The sequence below is a fragment of the Nanorana parkeri genome, unplaced genomic scaffold (genome assembly GCF_000935625.1).
Source record: "Nanorana parkeri isolate BGI_ZX_2015 unplaced genomic scaffold, ASM93562v1 scaffold212, whole genome shotgun sequence".
Taxonomy (NCBI): domain Eukaryota; kingdom Metazoa; phylum Chordata; class Amphibia; order Anura; family Dicroglossidae; genus Nanorana; species Nanorana parkeri.
Window position 1 is genome coordinate 633,820 of NW_017306480.1, and position 21,381 is coordinate 655,200.

The following is a 21,381-nucleotide window of genomic DNA, read 5'->3' on the forward strand; positions in this document are numbered from 1 at the left end:
CGTCGCAATTTATGGAAAAACCCCGGCGGTAAGTGGATGGGGAGGGCCTGCATCGTGTACAGTGACTTGGGGAGAATTGTCATCTTGATTGAGCTGCATCTGCCAAACCATGTCAGATACAGCCCATTCCAGCGTGAGAGTTCTTGGCTAATGTGAAGAAGTAAGGGAGCATAGTTGGTTGAGTACAAATTGGTAGGGTCTGGGGTGAGCATGGTCCCCAAGTATTTAATGTGGGCAGTAGCCCAATGAAATTGGAACCGGGTTTTAAGTAGGGAGACCATAGTTGCCGGTAGGGTAATGGCCAACGCCGCGGATTTAGAGAGGTTTATCTTAAAGTCCGAGAGGTACCCGTAAAGTTCAAATGTCCGGAGCAGATAGGGGAGTGACTGTAAGGGGTCGGGCAGGAAGAATAGTAGATCATCTGCAAAAGCGGCTATCTTGTGTTCACCTGAACGTTTGGAGAAGCCCAAGATGTCCCGGTTAGAGCGCACAGTGCATAAGAGTGGTTCCAGGGTGAGGACAAAAATGATGGGGGATAGAGGGCACCCCTGTCTGGTCCCGTTACTGAGTGAGAAGTATTCCGACCGGGTTTCGTTAACATTTACCTAAGCCGTAGGACATGAGTAAAGCGCAGATATCCACTTATGCATATTGGGGCCTAACCCTATGTGATCAAGGACGGCATGCGTGAAGGACCATCGAACTCGGTCGAAGGCCTTCTCTGCATCCGTGGACAGGAGCATCAAAGGGGTCCCTCGTAGGCGTGCGCTATGTACTATATTCAAAGCCCTGATAGTGCTGTCTCTAGCTTCTCTCACAGGGATAAAGCCCACCTGGTCATAATGGACAAGTTGCGACAGGGCCGGTAGCAGGCGGTTGGATTAAACATTAGTTTGACCTTAACAACTACTATTCAGAGTCCTGTTTTTTATTTTTATGTCTTCCAATAAATGATAGAGTGGGAAGGTCTTTATGTCAGTACCCCAGCACGTGGAAGAATGCGTCTGTACCGTTGGCTTTCCTGAAGTCACTACTTGTGCACATAATTTTCTGAAGTGCCATGCAGAACCATTGAAAAGCTCTGCAAATTGGATGTGTTTTTTTTGTTATGTTGGAACCAGAGCCACTTCTATATGTTATTTTGAATCTTTAAATTTCATAGAAAATTTCAGCGTGGGCTGGTGCTGGTTTCCCACAGTTAGTGCTGCTGTGTTGTGTTTTCTGTTGCCATGCTGAGTAGGGATCCTGCAGTGTGAGTTCCTTTGCATTTGCATGTCTTTATGTTTTACTAAAGGGTAGACCTAATTGATCTCTTGAATTCAAGGGCAAATATATTACTGTCTTTCGGTTAGTTTGATTTAATTTGCGCATTTTGAAGGTACTTTGTGTGTGTGTGTATATGTATGTGTGTGTGTGTGTGTGTGTGTGTGTATATGTATGTATGTATGTATGTATATAGATATATATATAATATTACATATTACCGTATTTTGCGCTCCATAAGGCGCACCGGTACATAAGACGCAGGCAGTTTCTGTCACAGTTTCTGTGACAGTAGCTGCAGTAAGTGGCTGCTGTGACAGGTAGCGCTGTGATTACAGTGCCAAGGTCTCAGTGATCACACAGAGCAGACGAAGAACGGACGTTCTACGTCTGCTCTAGGGGCTCTATGGTGAGCTCCTATCCCGTGGTCACGGGTCCCCCAGAGTAGCGGGGTTTGTGGCTTCCACTGTACGTTTAGCTCTGCTTTAGCAGGGCAAAATGTACAAAAAACTAGGGATTCCCGCCTTTTGGGGCAAAAAATACAGTGTGTGTGTGTTACCATGGTCCTTACAGACCTCTAGGATCAGGTGTGAGTGTCGAGGGTGGTAATGAGGAAGGGATTGATGCTGGCAGTGACGTGCTCTCCGGTTGTTGCGTTGTTCTCCGGGTCTTCTTCTGGTGTCTTGGTTGGTTGGCTTAGGCTGATATAACTCCCACGTAAGTGTACCCTGAGTTACTTTGTCCTGTTGCCCACATTATGCCAAAATGGTACACTGAGCTCCACCTGTCCCTAAATAAAGATAAAACGCTACCTGTCAGCATTGTTTTGTTTTTTCTGTAGACATCCTTTTAAATAGCCTGATCAAATTTGCTGCTTTTCTGAACCAGACACCTTGAAATGGGTCCGACAGACCTTGGTCTTATGTTGATGGGCAAATGCAGCTTGCTTTGATGAGTGGAGAGAAGCACGTTCTGACAAAAGCCTGCCGACACAGACCCTTGATATACCTTTGCCATCTCCCATCATTGCATCATTACAAGTGACCTGATGCAATGGAAAGAATGGCTTATTTCCTCTTTCTGAATGCAGACCCGCTCAGCATTGACATACTGGACTCATGGGTAAATAAGAAGAGTATTATTTTTAGAGCCAAGGTATTTCCATTAACTTTGTAACAAATCTGACTAAGTACCAGCTGTAGTATACGTTCTGACAGTCTTATGGTAAGCATACAGATTAAAGCTAATTTTTTATTGGCACCGTTTTTCTTTTAACTGGGTTGAACTGGGTTTTATTCTAGAAATACAGGGGCAAGGTCTCCTTTTATGTTGTACTAACGTTAAAGGAACCTAAAGCAGAACTCCGAGCAAATCAAATTGTAATCCTTGCTGTGGGACTACCCCCGCACTGCAAGGGTTAAGTGCTTGTTTTGTCAAGGGAGCTAAAATAACAGTTATACTCACCCGAACCACGATCCTGGCTTGCTTTTAAACCGGTCCCTTCAGCCTCGCTCCCCCTCCGCTCCAGCAGTCTAAGGTACTGTGAATCATCAGATTCTATACACTGTGATACTGAGGGAATACCATTGCCAGGCTGGAGAGCGAGTGGTGTAGCAGCAAGCAGGGATTGCAGTTTGTGTGAGTATAACTTTTTGGTATTTTAGCTCCCTAAAAAAACCGAGCACTTAATCCTTGCAGTGTAGGGGTAGCCCCACTGGAAGGGTTAAGATTTGATTTGCTCGGAGTGCTGCTTTAAGCATCTGCACTTCAGTGTCTGCTTACTTTTTGACGATTCAAGATAAAGGAAAACCTTGTTTGTTTTTGAAAAGCAGATTTCATACAGCACCCTTTATGCAATATCGTACCCTTTATGCGTTGTTATATTCTGCTTTGAAGCTTAAAGGAGGACTATGAGGTGAGTGCTTTTCACTCACCTCATAGTTCTAGCTAGAGATCCTGCTCAGATCTGCCAGCGCTGACTGGCGGAACAGACGGGGGAGGGGGCGGGTACAGCTGGCTCTGCCTCTAGATAGGCAGAGCCAGCTGTCACTCACGCAGCTGGGCGGATCCCGTCATCTACGTCGGGATCCGCTCCGGCGTCTCAGTATACCGCGAGCTGTAGCTCGCGGTATACTGAGCTTAGGGTAACGGGAGGATGCTAGTTTGTTACCCTAAGGAGAACTATGGGGAAAAACACTGACCCCATAGTTCTCCTTTTTAAGTTTAAAAAAACCCCATATGCAATAGGTCATTGCAGTACATGCTTATTTCCCCATGCTTTATCCCTTTCACGAATCTGCAAGTACAAAAAAAAAGTGTTTTTTGATCTGCCAGAAATAAGCTCGGCTGTCCTATTGTGGGCTGGCAACACAAGTCATGCTTGAGGACTAAGCAATGTCAGCCCTGCTCAGTTTGTCTTTTTCTAACGCTGGCCAATAGACTTCTCAAATTTTGACCCATTCCTGCTGAGTCGGGCGAAATCCCAGCTGTGGGTGGCCTGCAATCTCTACCTGGTTCAGCAGAAGCCGATTAAAAAATGGACTGAGCCAGGTAGAAAATGACTGGCCCGAACAGATGCTGCAGCTGCCTGAATACAATAGCTGTCATTAGAGATTCCTCGATCCACTCTGTTTAGCATGAATGGGGGAATTGATTGATAACCTGTGGACGATTATACCTGGACTCAAACAGGTAATCTCAGCCTGTATGGTCACATGGGAACAGGGTGCGAACAGCTGCGGGTTTTGGCAGCTGTCATTGCATTGTACAGCACCTTCTGTCACTTTGTGAGACTCATGTGATCGTCCCCATTCCTAGGTGTGAATGGGGCCTTATCTGTTAAGTGGGGGTTTCCCTGATCAGTAGTACCCTGTTCATTGTGGTCGCCTCTTTCATTCTATTTATCTTGGCCATGCCTGCTGCTGAGGTCATTTATTAAGCATCTAATATTAGTCATGGGGGCTTGAATTTGTACGCAGGATTATTGATTTATATTCTTTAAAGTCCAACTCTAGCCAAATTCAGTAATCCCACACACAAAAATACATTCTGAAGTTCTAACTCTTTCCCACTCCTTGAAAGATGTGTTTGTATTGCTGTGTGTGTCTTTACTGGATACATTTTGCTTCACTTATTGCACATGTGTCAAACACAAGGCCCTTGGGCCGAATCTGGCCCGTCAGGCCATTTCATGTGGCCCGCACACCTCTCCTGCAGCTTTAAATTTTTGAACCAAAATTGGTGTTGTAAATAGGCGCCACGCTGCACAGGAAGGCTGCCGAGATCCACAGCAAGGTCCTGGCAGCCTTCCTGTGAATCGCCGCACCTGTTTACAGCGACGGCTGACAATTCCTTCCTTACTATGGATCCACGCAACCCACACCCGCTGAGGTTGACGAGGAGACGGTACAGCCCAGCATTGATCCTTCACAGCCACCCGAGAGTCTGCACAGCCCACCATAGACTCCACACAGCCACATGTGAGTCTGCACAGTCCACCATAGAGTCCGGACAGCACACCTGCACTATTACACTAATTGCCATTATTTTAACTACTTTCAGAGCTAGTTATTAAGTTATTACTAAAACCAGTATTCAATGCAGAGGCAATTATTTAATATGCTAAAGAGTAGATACATCTATATAGTCTTACGGATACAACTGGCCTTTTGAGGGCAACCATAATGCTGATGCGGCCCGCAATGAAATTGAGTTTGACACTCCTGACTTATTGTCGCACTGACAAAAAAAACCAGGTAATGAATGGAGACCTTCCAATAAGGACGCATACCTCCGTAAACACTTGACAAATGCTCTAAGCCTTTCCCATCCTATTGAAAACTAAACATAGTGTAAGGTTATGTTTTATGAACAGATCTTTTGAAAACTAATTAATTTTTTTTTTTTTTTTACATTTATTTTTCAGCTCTGTGGAAGGTGTCCTAAAAACACTAGTGAAAGTCTGTCGACCGTAAGTAAATATATTGAATAGTAATTGTGTTTAATGTATAGTATGTTTCTTGATTTATTGTATAAATCCTTTCCAAATTGTACTGCTTAAAGGAGAACTATGGGGTTAGGGCTTTCCCCATAGTTCTCCTTAGGGTAACGGGAGGACACAAACTAGCGTCCTCCCGTCACCCTAAGCTCAGTGAGACGCTGCAGTATACCACGAGCTACAGCTCGTGGTATACTGAGACGCTGAAGCGGATCCCGACAATTATGTCTGGATCCACCCAGCTGCGTGAGTGACAGCTGGCTCTGCCTATCTAGAGGCAGAGCCAGCTGAACTCCCCCGTCTGTTCCGCCAGTCAGCGCTGGAGGATCGGAGGGGGGAATCCAGTCCCTCCCCTGTCACGGCAGAGAGCCGTGACAGGATCGAGAAGTGAGCGAATGCCGGTATGTGTTCGCTCACTTCCCGATCTACTGAGCCGACCTGTGACAGTTTCATTGTCATAGGTCGGCTAGAACTTTGAGGTGAGTGAAAAGCACTCACCTCATAGTTCTCATTTAAGGGGACTTTGATGGGCCCAATCTAGGATCTGTCTCTTCCCTACAATTACAAACAAACATCCAGGCCACACACCTCCGGTGGATTTTTTTTTTTTTTCTTTTCAATTTCGTGGAACTTTTTCCAAACTGCTTTATCCCTATGATTAAGCCCTGGTTGAGGGCTTAAATGCATCAGGAGAGGCGGCTTGTCTAGAGGGAGTAACAATATAAGAGGAGTATGCAGTGGTTTCCATAAAGTATATTGACATTGAAGAAAAAAACACAGTGGTGTGCAGTCTGGATATTTGATTTATTGCATAGTTTAAATAGACACTGACACCTTGCATATTTAGGGCAGTGTGACAAGTGACAGGGTCTGTGAAAAGGGCCCCCCAACACACTGATATTGACCTTACCAGCACTGCCTCATGGCTTCTTCCTCCATCGCAGCCGGCACCAGAATCTGGCATTGACGGCTGGAATCAAACACTAAGGGGCGCGATAATGTCACTTCCTTTGCAATGTGACAGTGCTTGGGCTTGGCATTTGGTTGCTAGACACAGCACTGTCACACAGTAGAAGGCCACTTGCTTCCACATACTTGACAGCTGAGTGAGCGAAAGGAGTGGTGGAGTAGTATTTGTACGTTGATGCAATGACATGTCAGCTGCCCTATGAAGTTGCGGTATTTAGTAGTGGTCACAATAGGCTTTATGTGCATGAAATATGAACTTTACTTTCTTGTTTTGTGCAGCAGAAGAAAGTCCCATTATTATATCATTATTGTAATATCAGGGATTCCTTCAACCTAACTTGTCTTATTCTGTTTGTGGAGGGGCTTTTTGGAATGTATAGATATTTGAAATTATGTAATAAAACTGAGAATATTTTGTATATTTAGTTATTTATTTGCTATTACTATTTTTCAGTTATTTTCCTGATGATGCAACTGCAGAAATGCTAGAAGAATGGAGGCCTTTATTGTGTCCTTTTGATGTAACAATGCAAAAGGCCATTAGTTATTTTGAGTTGTTTTTGCCTACCTCCCTGCCTCCAGAGTTTCACCATAAAGGTTTTAGGTGGGTAACTGGTTAAAGATACATGACAAATGCATGTAATTCTTTTTACAAAAATTTTTTTAACTTTATTTAATTTTTTTAGACTGTGGTTTGATGAATTCATGGGCCTCTGGCTTTCAGTTCAGAATCTTCCTCAGTGGGAAGGGGTATGTATCACATTTAAACATAATGAAAAGATAATGTGTGAAACTGTGGCCAGGCTGTGGACATTCAAGTATTTTCATATTTTTAACAAGCAGTAAAACAAGCCATCACTAACCAATGTATTAACCCCTTCGTGACTGACGACGTACAGTGTACGTCGCCAGCATCGGGGCTGTTTTAAACAGACTCCCGGTGACTTTTGCCGCCGGGACTCTGTTTAAACATGTAGAGCCGACTGTCGGCTTTACAACAGAAGCGATCCTGGCGACTTACCTGTCGCCAGATCGCTTCTGCGTCCCGAAGAAGGGGCCGGACACCCCCGCCATGCTTCCCGGGCTCCGTTGCCCCTCCTTATTTCCAGTGTAAAGGTGACAATTTGGGTCTTTTGGACCCCCAGCATCACCTTAAAGAGTACCTGTCACATTAGAGCAATTCATCCTCCGAGTTTACAGCAGAAGCACTCCTTCAAATTGCTTTCTCCGCAGCTCAAGTTTTACATTTTACTGTGCTTGCCTGAACATCAATAACTTCTAGTTTGATTTCTGTATTGCTGTGAATTTATTATGTTTATTTTTTCACCATAGCACCTAGTGAATCTCTTTGCACGTTTGGCAAGTGATAATATTGGTTACATTGATTGGGATCCATATGTTCCAAAGGTAAGCTTTTGAGGTTGTCTTATTACAGAGCAAATAAACCTTTGCAGTTACTGTCCTGAAAGCATTGGGTAATTGAGTCCTTCAGAATAAACGACATCGGATCACACTAATGTGCGTAACCAAATGCTCAGTAGTGTGCAAGAACCCTAAAGGACGTTGGAGACACTTTGCTTATGGCTCCTTAGAAAGCTATGTGGATTGACTGTGTAGTGGAAATAAGATTTAAGCTAGAGTCTCTAACAGTGCCTGTGGGCTGTGTGCCATCTGATTTAGGTAAATATGCATCAGCATGGGAGAGTTTACTTCATTCAAGAAAGGGGGGGACGGAATAGGCCAAAAGAATGGCTGTATTTTCTCAAAGTACAGTTTTCTTTTAACTGGTTACTATTTTGTCCCTAATAACTCCTTAAAATTGGACAATTACCTCGTCGGTGCTGAAAATATCCAGCACCAAATCCTTCAGCCCTATTGCCAAGATCTCCTCCATGCCATTTCCACCGATTGGATTGGCCTTAGGCTGGGTTCACACCTGGGCGTTTTTCAGCGCTGATCGTATCGCTGAAAAACGCTCAGCAAGTGAAATCCTATTGAGTGCTATGGGCATGGTTCCCACCTAGGTGTATTTCAGTGCGTTTTGTCGAGCATAAAACGCTCCTATTTGGAATGCCCAGGTGTGAACCCAGCCTTTGGGCATTTAGGCTAGTGATGCCTTTATGTGCACTTGAAGTAAACCTGTGTGTAGTGTAAACTACCAGTAAGGTTAAATAGGAGGCATCTAGAGGAGCGTGCAGATGTTCTCAGTTTTCATAGAGCCCCAGCTGTCCTGAAACCCAGTGATCTTGGCTTTTGATATACCAACTATAAGTTGTAGCTAGGCCCATACCCTCCCAGACTTCACATATGATCATTGATCAATAGACTGATGGATTGCAATCAAGGCAGCCTTGTAGCAGTGCTTTATTGTCACTGGCTTGATTTTATTTAGGTTGTTTTATACACTGCTAACTACACATTATGGGTAAGCTAAGCCTACTGTCTCGCTGCAGAACTTAAGCTAGCAATATATACTTACAGAGTGTGTTACTGCTGTGCAGTTTTTTGGGTCTCTGGCAATGTGTTCAACTTCTTCTTCTATTGCAGGTGTTTACCAGGATTCTGCGTAGTTTAAATCTCCCCGTAGGAAGCAGTCAAGTGCTTGTACCAAGACAACTGGCTAATGCTTATGACATTGGACATGCTGTGATATGGATAACTGCAATGATGGTAGGCAGCAAAGGATTGTATGATGGATTAAAGCCCTTTATCTAGCAGCTGTTAGTCACATTGTCCAATACAAGGACATTAGGAGTCATGAAGGACTTCACTTGCCAAGTGAAGCCAAAGCGTTTTTTTCTGTTGGGTGTTGTTCATAGATCTGATTTGTTGCCTCGTAGCAACCAACTATTTTCATACATGCTTTGAAAAAAAAAAAAAGGGTTGGAATATGACTGTGGGTAATGCATACAGATTTTATTACTGCACAATGGGTGATATTACCATGTGATAGAAGTGGCCAGCACATTGCAGAATCTTGTCCATTCTTGCCCTGTAGAGCCCCAGCATCCCCTAACCCTAATAAGCCTAGTATGCAGATTTTGAGATCAGACAAGCCCCCCATGCATCCCACAATGCAAAAAAGTGATTTCTCAGTAGGTCACCAAGGTGCCTTCTATATATTTCATTATGCATTGGGGAATTTACGTCATGTTCTCAGACGGGCTTTGGTGGAGTGCAATAGAGTATTTTGCAATTCTAGTAAATTTTTCTTTTTTATTGACAAGTTTTTAATTTTTTCTCATTACATAATACTGTAATCAGTATAATAACTTGCTAGTGCCATTGTCTGGTCCATGGCATATCCTGCATTCCCTGTGATTGGTATATTCTGGAGCTGTCATAATTGGCTATGCGTGGACTGAATAGAGAGTATATTTCCTGTTTTGTTTTTTTTATGTGGACTTCACTGTCTCTGAAATGTAGTAAGGATATAGTTGTGCAGAGATCTGAAATGGGGATAAGAGATATTGATGGTATCACATAACACACAAGTAAGTCTAGACTGTTAAAATACTACAGCTTGGGACTAAGACATGTCGAGTGTTAATTAACAAGATGTAATGACTAGGGCTAGGCCTACAATGTAACACAAGTCACGTTTTACTAATGGACTAAGGTAGATATATACTGTGGGAATATAATCTTAAAGGGTGAATAGTTTGGAGAAGGCAAGAGAAGTGAACCATCTAGGCTAAAATAGCTGATTTGGAAACCTTTTCCAATTCATCTCACTTTTCAGTTCAGTTATGTTGTCCTAGATTGTTCACTTCTCCTGCCTCCAAACTCTTCACCCTTTAGTGAATAGCCTTGTTTGTTACTGTGTCACCGTTCCTTGTATGAAACGGCATATAATTGTCTTGTACTTTCACCAATTACTTAACATTACACCATACATTGGGCTTTATTCAAATCGGGTCAAAGAATTGTATATGTAAATGATAAACCCTCATTGTAAACTGTCAGCTGTGTCGGGGCTAAATATGACGCCCCTCCTCGAATTTGCCACTCTATTAAGCTGGAGACTACTAAACAAAACAGATTTTAGCCAGTGAAAGAGAATCTTGATTGGTTGGTTAAGATAACACAGTTTTTGTTCTCCTTGCGTGTCAAGTGACACAGCTGAATTTACCGCCCTCCACATGTGATTTTGTTAACACTTTTGTTCAGTTGATAGGAAAACAAATTGAATTTAGGACATCAGGACCCTATTAGACTGCTAGGGACTTAATTATTGCAGACTTAATTATTGCAGACTGCCAGATGATTACACACACATGCTTTTTCTGACTGCTTTTTCTGACTGACTGTGCTCTTCAAGAAAGAGGTACCCGAACAAGAAAAGCATTCATCATCAACACAGCAAGCTTTGTTCAGGTGGGACGTATGTGAGCACCTGCTTGAACATTAATGTAAATGTTAAACAGCCTGATAAAAGGTTCATTCTGTGCCTTTTTGGAGCAGCACCTGTGTGTGTAATGCCAAAGTAGGGCAATGACTTGTTTGGGAGTCACTTTCCATTACATGAAATGGCTAGCTTGTGACAGAGAGTCACTGCTTGACTAATACATGTAGAATTGCCACTTTTATGGCTCTACATTGTTATCAAGCTGTACAACACCACTGTAAACTTTACATTTCCTTTACTCTATTTTTTTGTTACCTTTCCAGTTGTTTCTTTGGAGCAGGATTATACATAGGACACTAAAGGCAGCTTCTATTTCTTAGAATAGAAGGCAATGTGAAGATAAGGGACAGATTGGAGGGACAAGACTGAGACACAATGTGTTCATAAGCAATGTACCACCCAAGTCTTGAGACTGATATTTAGATCTACCAGCACAGTGCAGACAGGGTTATTTATGGCAAACAATACTCCCCAGCCCCTTTCCTAACAATACATACAAGTACGTGTTTTTCAGCAAATAAAAAGGTAAGCAGCATTTTTGTTTTTGTTTTTTTATCATTTGTGAAGTCTTGCTATGTGTATGAGAGCATGTAAGATATACAATAGGTGTTATCCCAATTTGTCTACAACGTGAAATTCTGAGTGAATTTAAAATCTGTTAAAAATGAAAACTGCTGGCTGGTAGATTTGACTAAGTAGTTTCAGATTTATACTTTCCCTGCTGTGATCATAAAACTATATTAATGTGCGTCTTGTTATATGCAGGGAGGACCAAGCAAGACTGTGCAGAAACATCTGACGGGCCTCTTCAACAGCATTGCTTCTTTTTACCATCCGTCAAACAATGGCAGGTGGCTGGTGAGTACTCACGATTAATGTAATGTATAGACTGCGCCATAAAGGAATAGGAATCCATAAATGTTTACCAAGCATGTATTCACCCGGCATGTTTAAGTGAAGTTTAAGGGAAAATTCTTGGTACAGCTATGCCGTTTTAGGAAAAGACCTTCAAGACTTGCACAGATCATGATGTTGCATCTCTTCAAGAACCCTGAGCTATTTATGACACAGAAGCTGTCGCAGAGAGTTCAGCCTCTACTAGGAAATGCACATATACTATTAAATCTTTTCCCCTGAAAGCTCGACCAATGCGGGTGATTTTTGGTAACTTCTGTTCATCACTAGCAATTTGTATTGCCATTAGAAGAGAGAAGTGCCTAAACCGTGTGCTAATTACATAAGATGTATGTAGTAGCCATTAATTAACTTGTTTCAGGTATTTATATAGCGCTGCACTCATAGTTTTGCATCCACATTAGTCCCTGCCATCTGGGAGCTTACAATCTAAGGTCCCTATCTCGCATTCATACAGGAGCCAATTAACCTTCCAGTATGTCTTTGGAGTGTGGGAAGAAACCGGAGTACCCTGAGAAAACCCCCACAAGCACAGAGAGAACATGCAAACTCCTTGCAGATAGTGACCTGACCGGTATTTGAACCGGGGACACCCAGTGCACTAGGCCACTGTGCTGCAGAATCACACAATGTTCCAGTTGTATGCAATTGATTGATACAACGTGCCGTGCGTTTTTAGACGCATGTTAAACATAAGTAAACAATGCCTGCGCACACAAGGCCTATCACTCACAGGTCAATTTAAATTTGGAAAACTTTGAGAGCCCATTCACACCACATCCAGATCACCTCCAGACCAGATTGTTTCTGGACCCAACATGCATCCTAATGTATCCCTTTGCTATTTGTGGCCTCTGTTCACACCAGCGCAGTCTGTTCCAGACCAGAAAAATACTGCAGGTCTCAATTTGTCTGCTCTGGAATGCATGGCAACACATACAAACGCACTGGAACGCACCTGAAAGCCTATTTAACAAAAAAATAAATGCTCCGAAACAAGGCAAACCGCAATGCACTGCGTTTCAGATCTGATCCGGAAAATGGTGTGAAGCTGCCCTCAAGGTTGAGCTAGTGCAAAATAGGAAACCCTTTTATTTGTTCTTCAAGCTGTGCATACACACATCATGTTGTTTTTATATACTGGTCTATAAATTTGTTTTTACTGTTTTAGTGTAGTTGATTGCATTATCATCTTTTCATGCCACACATGACAACATTGGTCGGAAGTCATGAAAATGTTGTCTTCCTTGTTTAATATCTCCAGAGCTCTATCCCTTCTTCCCTTCCCACACACTTATTTGACAGCTGGCCGAGGATTGAGGTGTTTATGAAGGTGAAAAGTATGCTAAGCACACAAAGTAAAATACTTCTCTGCCTGTCTTGGGAACAATACAGCTTATATGCCATATCCACGTAGAATTCTAAATGGACAACTCCAATGTTTGTATGCAAGGGCTCAAAGGCATTTTGGATTTCTTCATTTGTAAAGGGGAAATGACATTAAATGATTTCAGAACTTTGTACAGGTCAGACAAATTGTGAAATTTTAATTTTTTGCAGTCCTCATTTGGACTCTTACACGGCACTTACAGGGGACAGCAACATGTGCTGATGAAATGTCTCTTTGTTTAGAACTTGCTTGACAGCAACTTTCTAAAATTAGGTGTGGAGTAGTGCTAGAACTTAAACAACCATCAGCAGCCTAAAGTTATTGTGTAATCGGAGCAAAGCTCATGACTAGCCTGCTTTTGAATTTTGATTAACTTTAACCACTTGCACTGCTGCATTGGCGGGTTGCCGTCGCCAGACGGCATTTTTTTTTCTGCTCGCGCGCGCCCCCTAGCGGGCACGCACGTGCAGAAAGTTTTTTTTAAATTTCGGTAATTTTTCCTTTAATAAAAACAATAAATAAAATAAATACCACCAAAAGAAAGCTCTATCTGTCCTCAAAAAAGGGTATAAAATTCATTTCAGTACAGCGTTGCATGATGGAATAAATGTCAGTCAAAGTACCGCAGTGCTGAATACTGAAAAATGGCCTGGATGGGAAGGGGGTTTAACACCGCGGATGTCAACTGGTTAAAGTGGTTGATTTTAAACATAGTTTTCAGTTATGGCAATCTGGGATCTGAACCCGAAACATAAATTGTAAATTTGTTCCCAAGATCTGTCCCTCACCCTTGGGTGCTTACTTTTTTTTTCCTTGGCAGGGGTTGGCTTTTCTAGTTATAAGACAACAGTAACTTTGATAATCTATGCAATACTCCTGATTGTGATGTAGATGTATGGGGTCAAATAAAAACACCCCTTCAAATTACAGAGGACCTTTACCCATATCTTTAAAATGACAACAAAGTCACCTTTAGAAATGTTCAATAATGATAATATGTAAACGCATACCGTATTTTGGGCTCTATAAGGCGCACCGGACCATAGGACGCAGGAGTTCTGAGACAGCACCTGGAGTTATTGACAGCTGAGACAGGTGGCGCTGTGATTACAGCGCCACTTGTCTCAGTGATCACACAGAGCAGACGAAGAACGGACGTTCTTCGCCTGCTCTACGGGCTCTATGGTGAGCTCCTATGTCGTGGTCTCGGGTCCCCCAGAAGAGTGGGAGCCCCAAAAAAAAACCACGGCGGGGGGCCCTGGACACGATCAGCGCCGCTGCTCGATTTGATACAAGTGATCTGATCACTTGTATTAAACGAGCGGCGGCCCCACGCTGTACATTTAGCTCTGCTTGTCCGGAGCAGGGCAGGGCGTCGGGCGATAGGGATTCACTCCATAAGACGCACAGACATTTTTGCCCCCCTTTTGGGGTGAAAAAAGTGCGTCTTATCGCGTGAAAAATACGGTACTTCTAGATAATTGCTGGCTTTGTATTCTTTGCATACTTAATTTCTCTTTTCTTCCCCAGTCTTCTGGCAGGGGCCATGTTAACTAAGGACAGATTACTAGCTCTCCTTTTACTTCCTGGAAATCTGGCACATGTGACTAGACATGTGACCATGCACATATCTCAGGAGAGGGAATGCCTTTCCCTGAGATGAGATTTCCCAGCAATGCTCTACTGATGATAAGGCAATCCCAGTGTGCATTGCTTTGCCAAACTGAAGTAATTTGCACTTTCAAAGCAGGGAATGAATGTTCTGCAAGTGTAAGCATTTCATAATCGCAGCATTTTACACCTGACATGTCTGTTATTATTAATCATCATGCATAGGGGGATGCATTGGTAGAATTAGATTTTTGAGTGTAAAGGTCCACTTTAGGTTGTGATTCCAGTAGGGTCTTTTTAGTGCTACAGAGTGTGCACTTCTAACCTTCCAACTCTGTGGCAACAGATGTGGGGAAGTCTCTTTCATTTAAAAAAATAACCGCAGGACTGTGCTCCTGTGCATTATCTTGTGGTAGACCTCCCCTTTGACTTCTATGAGGTTCATCTCCCAACTGTGAGACGCAGGTAGGCAAGCCCCATAGAAGTCAGTGAGGTTGTACTGCGCATGCCCAGCCAGGAGAAGATGTCTGCTGCAGGATGTCAACAAACAGCCAGGGCCGGGCCCATCAGAACTTGGTAAATATTAATCTCTCCATGGGGAGGGAGAGGTGACCTCAGCTTAAAGGGGCTTATAGGATAAGTGCACTTTTGTTTTAAAGTTGACTTATCTGTTAATGGCACACCAGTGATTGTAGCTGCACAGGTGAGCATTGTATCCAGCTATATCAGCCACTCTGTAGCCAGCTACATATTTCCAAAGAAAATAAGATTGAGATTTGTAGCTACAATAGATTGCTAATACAAAGTAGCAATTTTGGCATGGCCCTTAAAAGGTGGTTTATCTTTACAGTCACACAACAGAGGTAGCAGGCTATAATTGTGTGCCATTTTTGTTCCTGACAATCATTTTGATTTAAAGCGTTTTTAGTTTATTGGCATTATTTCTAACACATGCGCAATTGACCACCGTAAGAATGCAGCATTAGTTACCAGTGACTGTGTTCTTCTGTGTGTCTTAAAGAAAACCTGTTTGATTTATGTAGGTTAGTAGGAATGATGTAGGTTGCCATTGTTGACCTCTCCTGCTAAGAATGCCAGCTAAGACTTGACCTGGAACAAATCTTAAAATAAAGAATTCTTAGGTTCCTCCATCTTCTATTTGCTGCCTGCTTGTGACTCAGAAATATTGCAAGCAGACACAGCCAGGCAACTTGACATTTTCTGAAGGTGGGCACTAGTAGCAGTAACCATATTTATCTCAATATGTGTATGGTATCTTGTGTATGACGATCATAATTATTTCCGAATATCTTTACACATCTTTTTGTTTTTGCTAGACAAAGCTTATGAAACTTCTGCAGAGATTGCCATGCTCTGTTGTACGGAGGCTACATAGAGAGCGACACAAGAAGCCATCTTGGCTAACCCCTGTGCCTGACAGCCACAAGTTGAGTGACCAAGATGTGACGGACTTTGTGGAAAGTATAATCCAGCCAGTTCTTTTGGCCATGTTCAGTAAGACTGGCAGCCTGGAGGCGGCTCAGGCTCTGCAGAATCTTGCACTGATGCGCCCAGAGCTCGTCATTCCCCCTGTACTTGAAAGGTAAACGGCTTCTTGCTTTGTCTTCATTCGTTTTGCGCGTCTGCTCAGCATACGGAGCTTTTACCACATTATAAATGTCTCTCTCTAGCTTTGGGTTACATGAGAACAAAGAGGCATTTTAAACAAGATAAATATTTCTTAACCTATAGCAATAAATCAGTGTTTGTCTTTTAATGATATGGCTTAAGTAAACTAAAGCCTGATGGGCTGGTATAAATGAATTCAAGAAGAACTCCAGGATTTTAAAAAAATTAAACCTTGCACTGCAAGGGTTAAGGGCTCATTTTGCTCTAGGAACCAGAATATAGATAGAATATAGATATACTCGCCTGATCCTTGGTCTGATGGCGATCAGCGCTCACCTCTCCCCCTCTTTGCTCCGGCTGTGGTATGTCCCCCGGCATCCTCATGTCTAATGCAAGACTATGGAACCTGCACTAGACGTGATTACATCAGTGGGTCTTAGACCGCCAAAAGGCTGCGGGGACTGGTCTGGATGGAGGATCAAGTGAGTATATTTGTTTTATTTGAGCCCTTAGACCAAAACAAGCAGTTAACCCTTGCAGTATGTGGATAGCATAATTTTTTTTTTTTTTTTTTTTAAATCCTAGAGGTCAGCTTGCTCTGTGCTGCTTATTGATTAGACCTGGAGGTGTTTGTTTTATCACATTAATTGTGTTTTAGTGGCGACTCATTCGGGACTGGGGGGGTCAAATTTTACAGCCCTCATCCTATTAAAGGGAATGTATAGTGTTTTCTTTTTTTTTTTTTTTTTTAAATATTTCCTATATTTCTTGTCGGCTAAATATAAAATATTACATACAAATAATATGTTATCTTGTATAAACCCAACAGATGGAGCTATAGACTCTTTTTTTCCGTTTCCATTCTTTTTCTTGCCTTCTGTAATAAAGCCTGTTGGTTACAGAACTCAGTAGTTCAAGAAAAAAATGTATACACCCAAGTGAATGTGATCCCTTATCAGATGGCTCTGTCCAAAATTTCAGTAAGACCGCTTGCCTGAAAAGAGACAACGCCTGCCTTGTACTGTACTCTCTTTATAAAACCCATAATGGTCAGGGAATCCTTCAGCCTTGGTTCACACCTAGAGGTTTTTGAGCAGTTTGAAAAGCGCTTTTAAATGCCCAACACAAGAAATCCCATGATTATTCAATGGCCCTGGTTCACACCTGAGCAGAAAAACGCCAGCAGGAAAATGCCAAACGCCGAAAAGGTACATGAGCTTCCTTAACGCACGGCGGAAGCATGTTGCCCATTTGTGTGCGTTCTTCCATTGCCCGCAATGTTTTATGAGCTGCCAGTCAAAACGCACGTCTCCATGTACACGCATAATAACGCGCATTACAAATGTGCGCTGCGTGCAAATAACCACATGCTGCTAACGCGCGTTAAGACGCGAAAAACCGGTGCCTAGGTGTGAATCAGGCAGACATTAAAGTCAAAAATATTTTCCCCTTCCCCCAATGTTAGTGTAAGCACTTAACTTAAATAATGTTTCTTAATCCGATCTTCCTCTTTCCTGTCATTTTCATCTGTCCCTCCAGCGCTGCTGCGGGTCTCCGATCCAGAGCTGACTCCTCTGCCGTTGCTGGCACTTCCTGTCCCACGGTGTCTGCATGCGGGTGCACGCGTCCATATACTTACCTTGTGTCTCTCCTCGTCTCCCGGTTGAAAATGTGAACTGCGCATGCGCCCGCCCCAAGATGCCCGAGAATTGTCACATTTTCGGACGGGAGCGCGGGCGGGGAAGATGGGTATTAACCCTTTTCAAAGCGTTTCCCCCCCCCCACTTTTTGCATATAACTACTGCTTGCTAGCAGTAGATATATGTAAAAAAAACGGAGGGTTTAATAACCCTTTAATGTTAAATTTATATATATATAGACGGGTAGAAAACAATGTTTTAGGAAATAATAAACAAAAAATAATACATTTCTGAAGAAGAACAGTTCCACTTTTACTCTAACTTAGGTTGCACCCCTCAGTTTTCCACTGGTGAGGTATTTCATTGCAGCTGGACAACACCTCCCAGACTCCAAGCTGCTTGTTCTGCAATTTAGACAGCTCCCACCTTGGAAACCTCTTTTTTTTAAACTTGCAGGATAAGAATATAATAGACAGATAAGGTATATTACCTATCATATACTTACATACCTGGCATAATATGCATGTTATGTTGACACTTGCAGGTCATTGATTATTGCTATGGTTTTATAGGCCTTTAGCCGGTTTTTCAGTCTAAGCTTATTTTCTTGTCTGGTTGCCTCCATCATATTCAGAACTTATCCAGCTTTGGAAACACTAACTGAGCCTCACCAGCTTACTGCAACGCTAAGCTGTGTCATTGGGGTGGCACGCAGCCTGGTCGCTGGTGGAAGGTGGTTCCCAGAAGGCCCAACACACATGCTACCTCTTTTGATGAGAGCTCTCCCTGGCGTGGATCCAAATGATTTTAGTAAATGCATGGTGAGTACTGCTTGTCTGGTTGTAGAGTTTGGTTTATTCTGTTTGTAGCACAATCAATCGTTGCCGTTTTAACAAAACGGTAAATTGGTGTTGTGGTCTGTGTTGTATATGTGTGATATTATGCATGCAATTGTATAATTAAAAATCTTCAGGTAAGATTTACAAATACAGTTAAAGAAGAACCCCAGTAACACTAACATGACTAGAGATGCATCGATACTGGTTTTTCGGTATCTAGTATGAGTACCGATGTTTTTTTTTCAGTACTATTCGATACTGATTACTGAAATGGGCACCCCGAGGTAGCGTGGCCCATTACCCACCTCCTGGCTTCCTGATTGGTCAGGAAGACAGGCTGCACCGCAGTATTGTGAGGGAGCATGAAGCCAGCTTCCTAGCCAGTCTTCTTGATTGGCCATGAAGCCGGCTCCATGCTCACTCGCGGCACTGCGGGTTAGAGGGCATCTCTCTCTGACCGGAAATTCTGGTATCGGGCTAAGTATCGAAGCATTTGGGTGAGTACGAGTACTTGTCCAAATGCCCAGTATCGGCATCGGTGCATCCCTAAATATGACCATATATTAAGGTGAATGTCCAGTCAAAGCTTTCATTCTTAGTTGATTATTTGGATAGAGTGGGGAAGAGTTAGAATCCCCGTCAGGTTTTTACGGCTATTTGGCTAGACATACACTTTAAAGTGTTTTTTGTATTATTCCATTTCAGAAACCTTCAAATCTCTTGGGTCCAGAGCAGTTTGTTTTATTTTAGACTCTTGTCTTTTCAAGTCGTCTTCTACTAATTTTTGTGTGCAGCGGTACCTCTCAGCATGTCACTGCTTAGCGGTCCTCATAATGTCTGTAAGGACCAGTAATTATGTTTAATTTTCTACATTTGTTCCTGATAATTTTTTAATCAGTACTTAATTTGGAGTACTTTAATCCATACAATTGTTTGGGGTTTTTTTGGCATTCATTTAATAAAGGTTATATCTTCTAAACAGATCACATTCCAGTTTATTGCAACATTTTCCACTTTGGTGCCTTTAGTAGATTGCTCATCTGTGCTTCAGGAACGAGATGATCTTTCAGAGGTAAGTGTATATTTGTACAGTATAATTTAGGCAGGGGATTCATATAGATGAAGACTAAGTGGTCCATCGAGTCTGCTCATTTGCTTTCTCTTGCTTTTTTATTTTTTACCTTTTAAGTCTGAGCATAGATCTTGGTTGGTCCCAATTTGACTTGCTGTTAGCCTGTTTCTTCCTTATCAAGTAGTTATGATGTTTTGGTGGGTTTTTGGTTTCTCCGCCTCTTGCTGGTGCAGGCTCAGTGTTCCTTTGGGTGGGATCATTCCCCTTGGCGTTGATCTCTTGTGTCCTGGTCTTGAGCATCAGGTTAATCCTGAGTGGCCTTTTCTTTGGTCATTGGCAGATTCCCCTGCCAGTGGCCAAATACCTGACTAAAGGTTCAGGCCTGGGTTCTTAAGGTGAGTTGCAGACGGTTCATAGTCCCTTGTTGGATCTATGAGTAGCTGTTGCCCACCCCTATGTAAGACTGCTTTTGTACATCATGATTGTTTCTAAATTCTTGTGTCACTCAATGGACGAAAAATAAAATTATATTTTTGTAATCGCAGGTCCCACCCCTCTGTATTTTTGCTTTGGCCATACTGCAAGCACGGTTAGAAACTCAAGATTTCTCCAGGAGACAGTCAGAGACTGGGAACATATTATTTGAGACTGCCGGAGACCAATGCCGCTACCACCCCTTTAGAACAGTGTTCCTGGCAGCCCCCAAAAAATTAGTTTCATGTGGCAGTTCTCACCAGTACACACATGGTGCTCCACAGAGCATGTTTTATGACCTCTTCATTAGCACAGGGCTCACAGCAGAGTAAGGGGAAACTTTCCAGGCTTACCCTTTATTGCTGATCTCATAACGCAGAACCACAGGGGAAGTCCAACATTGCTTCTCCCAGGTCACATGCTGATCAGGTTGGAGTTAGCATCTATACAGGAAAAACAATGGCTGCTGGGGCCTGAGGGGTGCACATTTGGTAGGTTGGGCTCCAGATTATTATGTAATCCTGAGTACTCCAAAATGGGGAGTGCCTGTGTGTTTGATCGGAAATACCTGGGGTAAGCTCCAACTTGAAAGGTTTAATTTATACCTGCATTAATTGCAAGTATGTATGATATATTCCGAGGTAAGACTTGAGAAATTGCCACATTCTAATTTTATCTTTTAGCGATGCATTTTACTGGGGCTTCTGTTCTTTGTTTAGTTACTTATCTTCATCTACTGTTCAGGTGGAGAGGGAGCTGTGCTCGGCCAGTGCGGAGTTTGAGGACTTCGTGCTCCAGTTCATGGACAGGTGAGGATACATTTTACATATTAAAGAGACTGTCGCCAGACCATTAATTTCAAGAAAAATTTTCCGATTTTAGATTACATGTGCATTTAACTTATTCTATGCATGTCATTTACCGGTAAAAGCCTCACTTGTTTAGACTTCCAAATGCACTGAGACTACTGCCAGGTGCCGCCATCTTGCTTGTGATGTCAGCAGTCCTTTCAGATTTAGAGCTGTCACCCTATAGTATCCCCGTATGTTCCTCGCCCAGCTGCTACAGAAAAGGTTATGGAGGAAGGGGAGGGGCTGAGGAGCTGGGCCCGCTCACAGAGTAATTTGACACTCCCAGAAGAGGAGAGGGCTATAATGTGCAATATGGAAGGGAA

General features: G+C 42.8%; 1 protein-coding gene across 1 annotated transcript in view; it reads left to right on the plus strand.

Moving 5' to 3' along the window:
* Positions 1-21,381, plus strand: part of PSME4 (proteasome activator subunit 4) — a 105,413-nt gene that overhangs the window by 35,611 nt on the left and 48,421 nt on the right. Inside the window, exons 4-13 of the mRNA XM_018555755.1 lie at positions 5,189-5,233; positions 6,684-6,833; positions 6,916-6,979; positions 7,562-7,636; positions 8,777-8,899; positions 11,403-11,495; positions 15,891-16,156; positions 18,457-18,643; positions 19,644-19,733; positions 20,952-21,016. Coding sequence (XP_018411257.1) covers positions 5,189-5,233; positions 6,684-6,833; positions 6,916-6,979; positions 7,562-7,636; positions 8,777-8,899; positions 11,403-11,495; positions 15,891-16,156; positions 18,457-18,643; positions 19,644-19,733; positions 20,952-21,016 — 1,158 coding nt within the window. The remainder of the gene's footprint in view (positions 1-5,188; positions 5,234-6,683; positions 6,834-6,915; positions 6,980-7,561; positions 7,637-8,776; positions 8,900-11,402; positions 11,496-15,890; positions 16,157-18,456; positions 18,644-19,643; positions 19,734-20,951; positions 21,017-21,381) is intronic.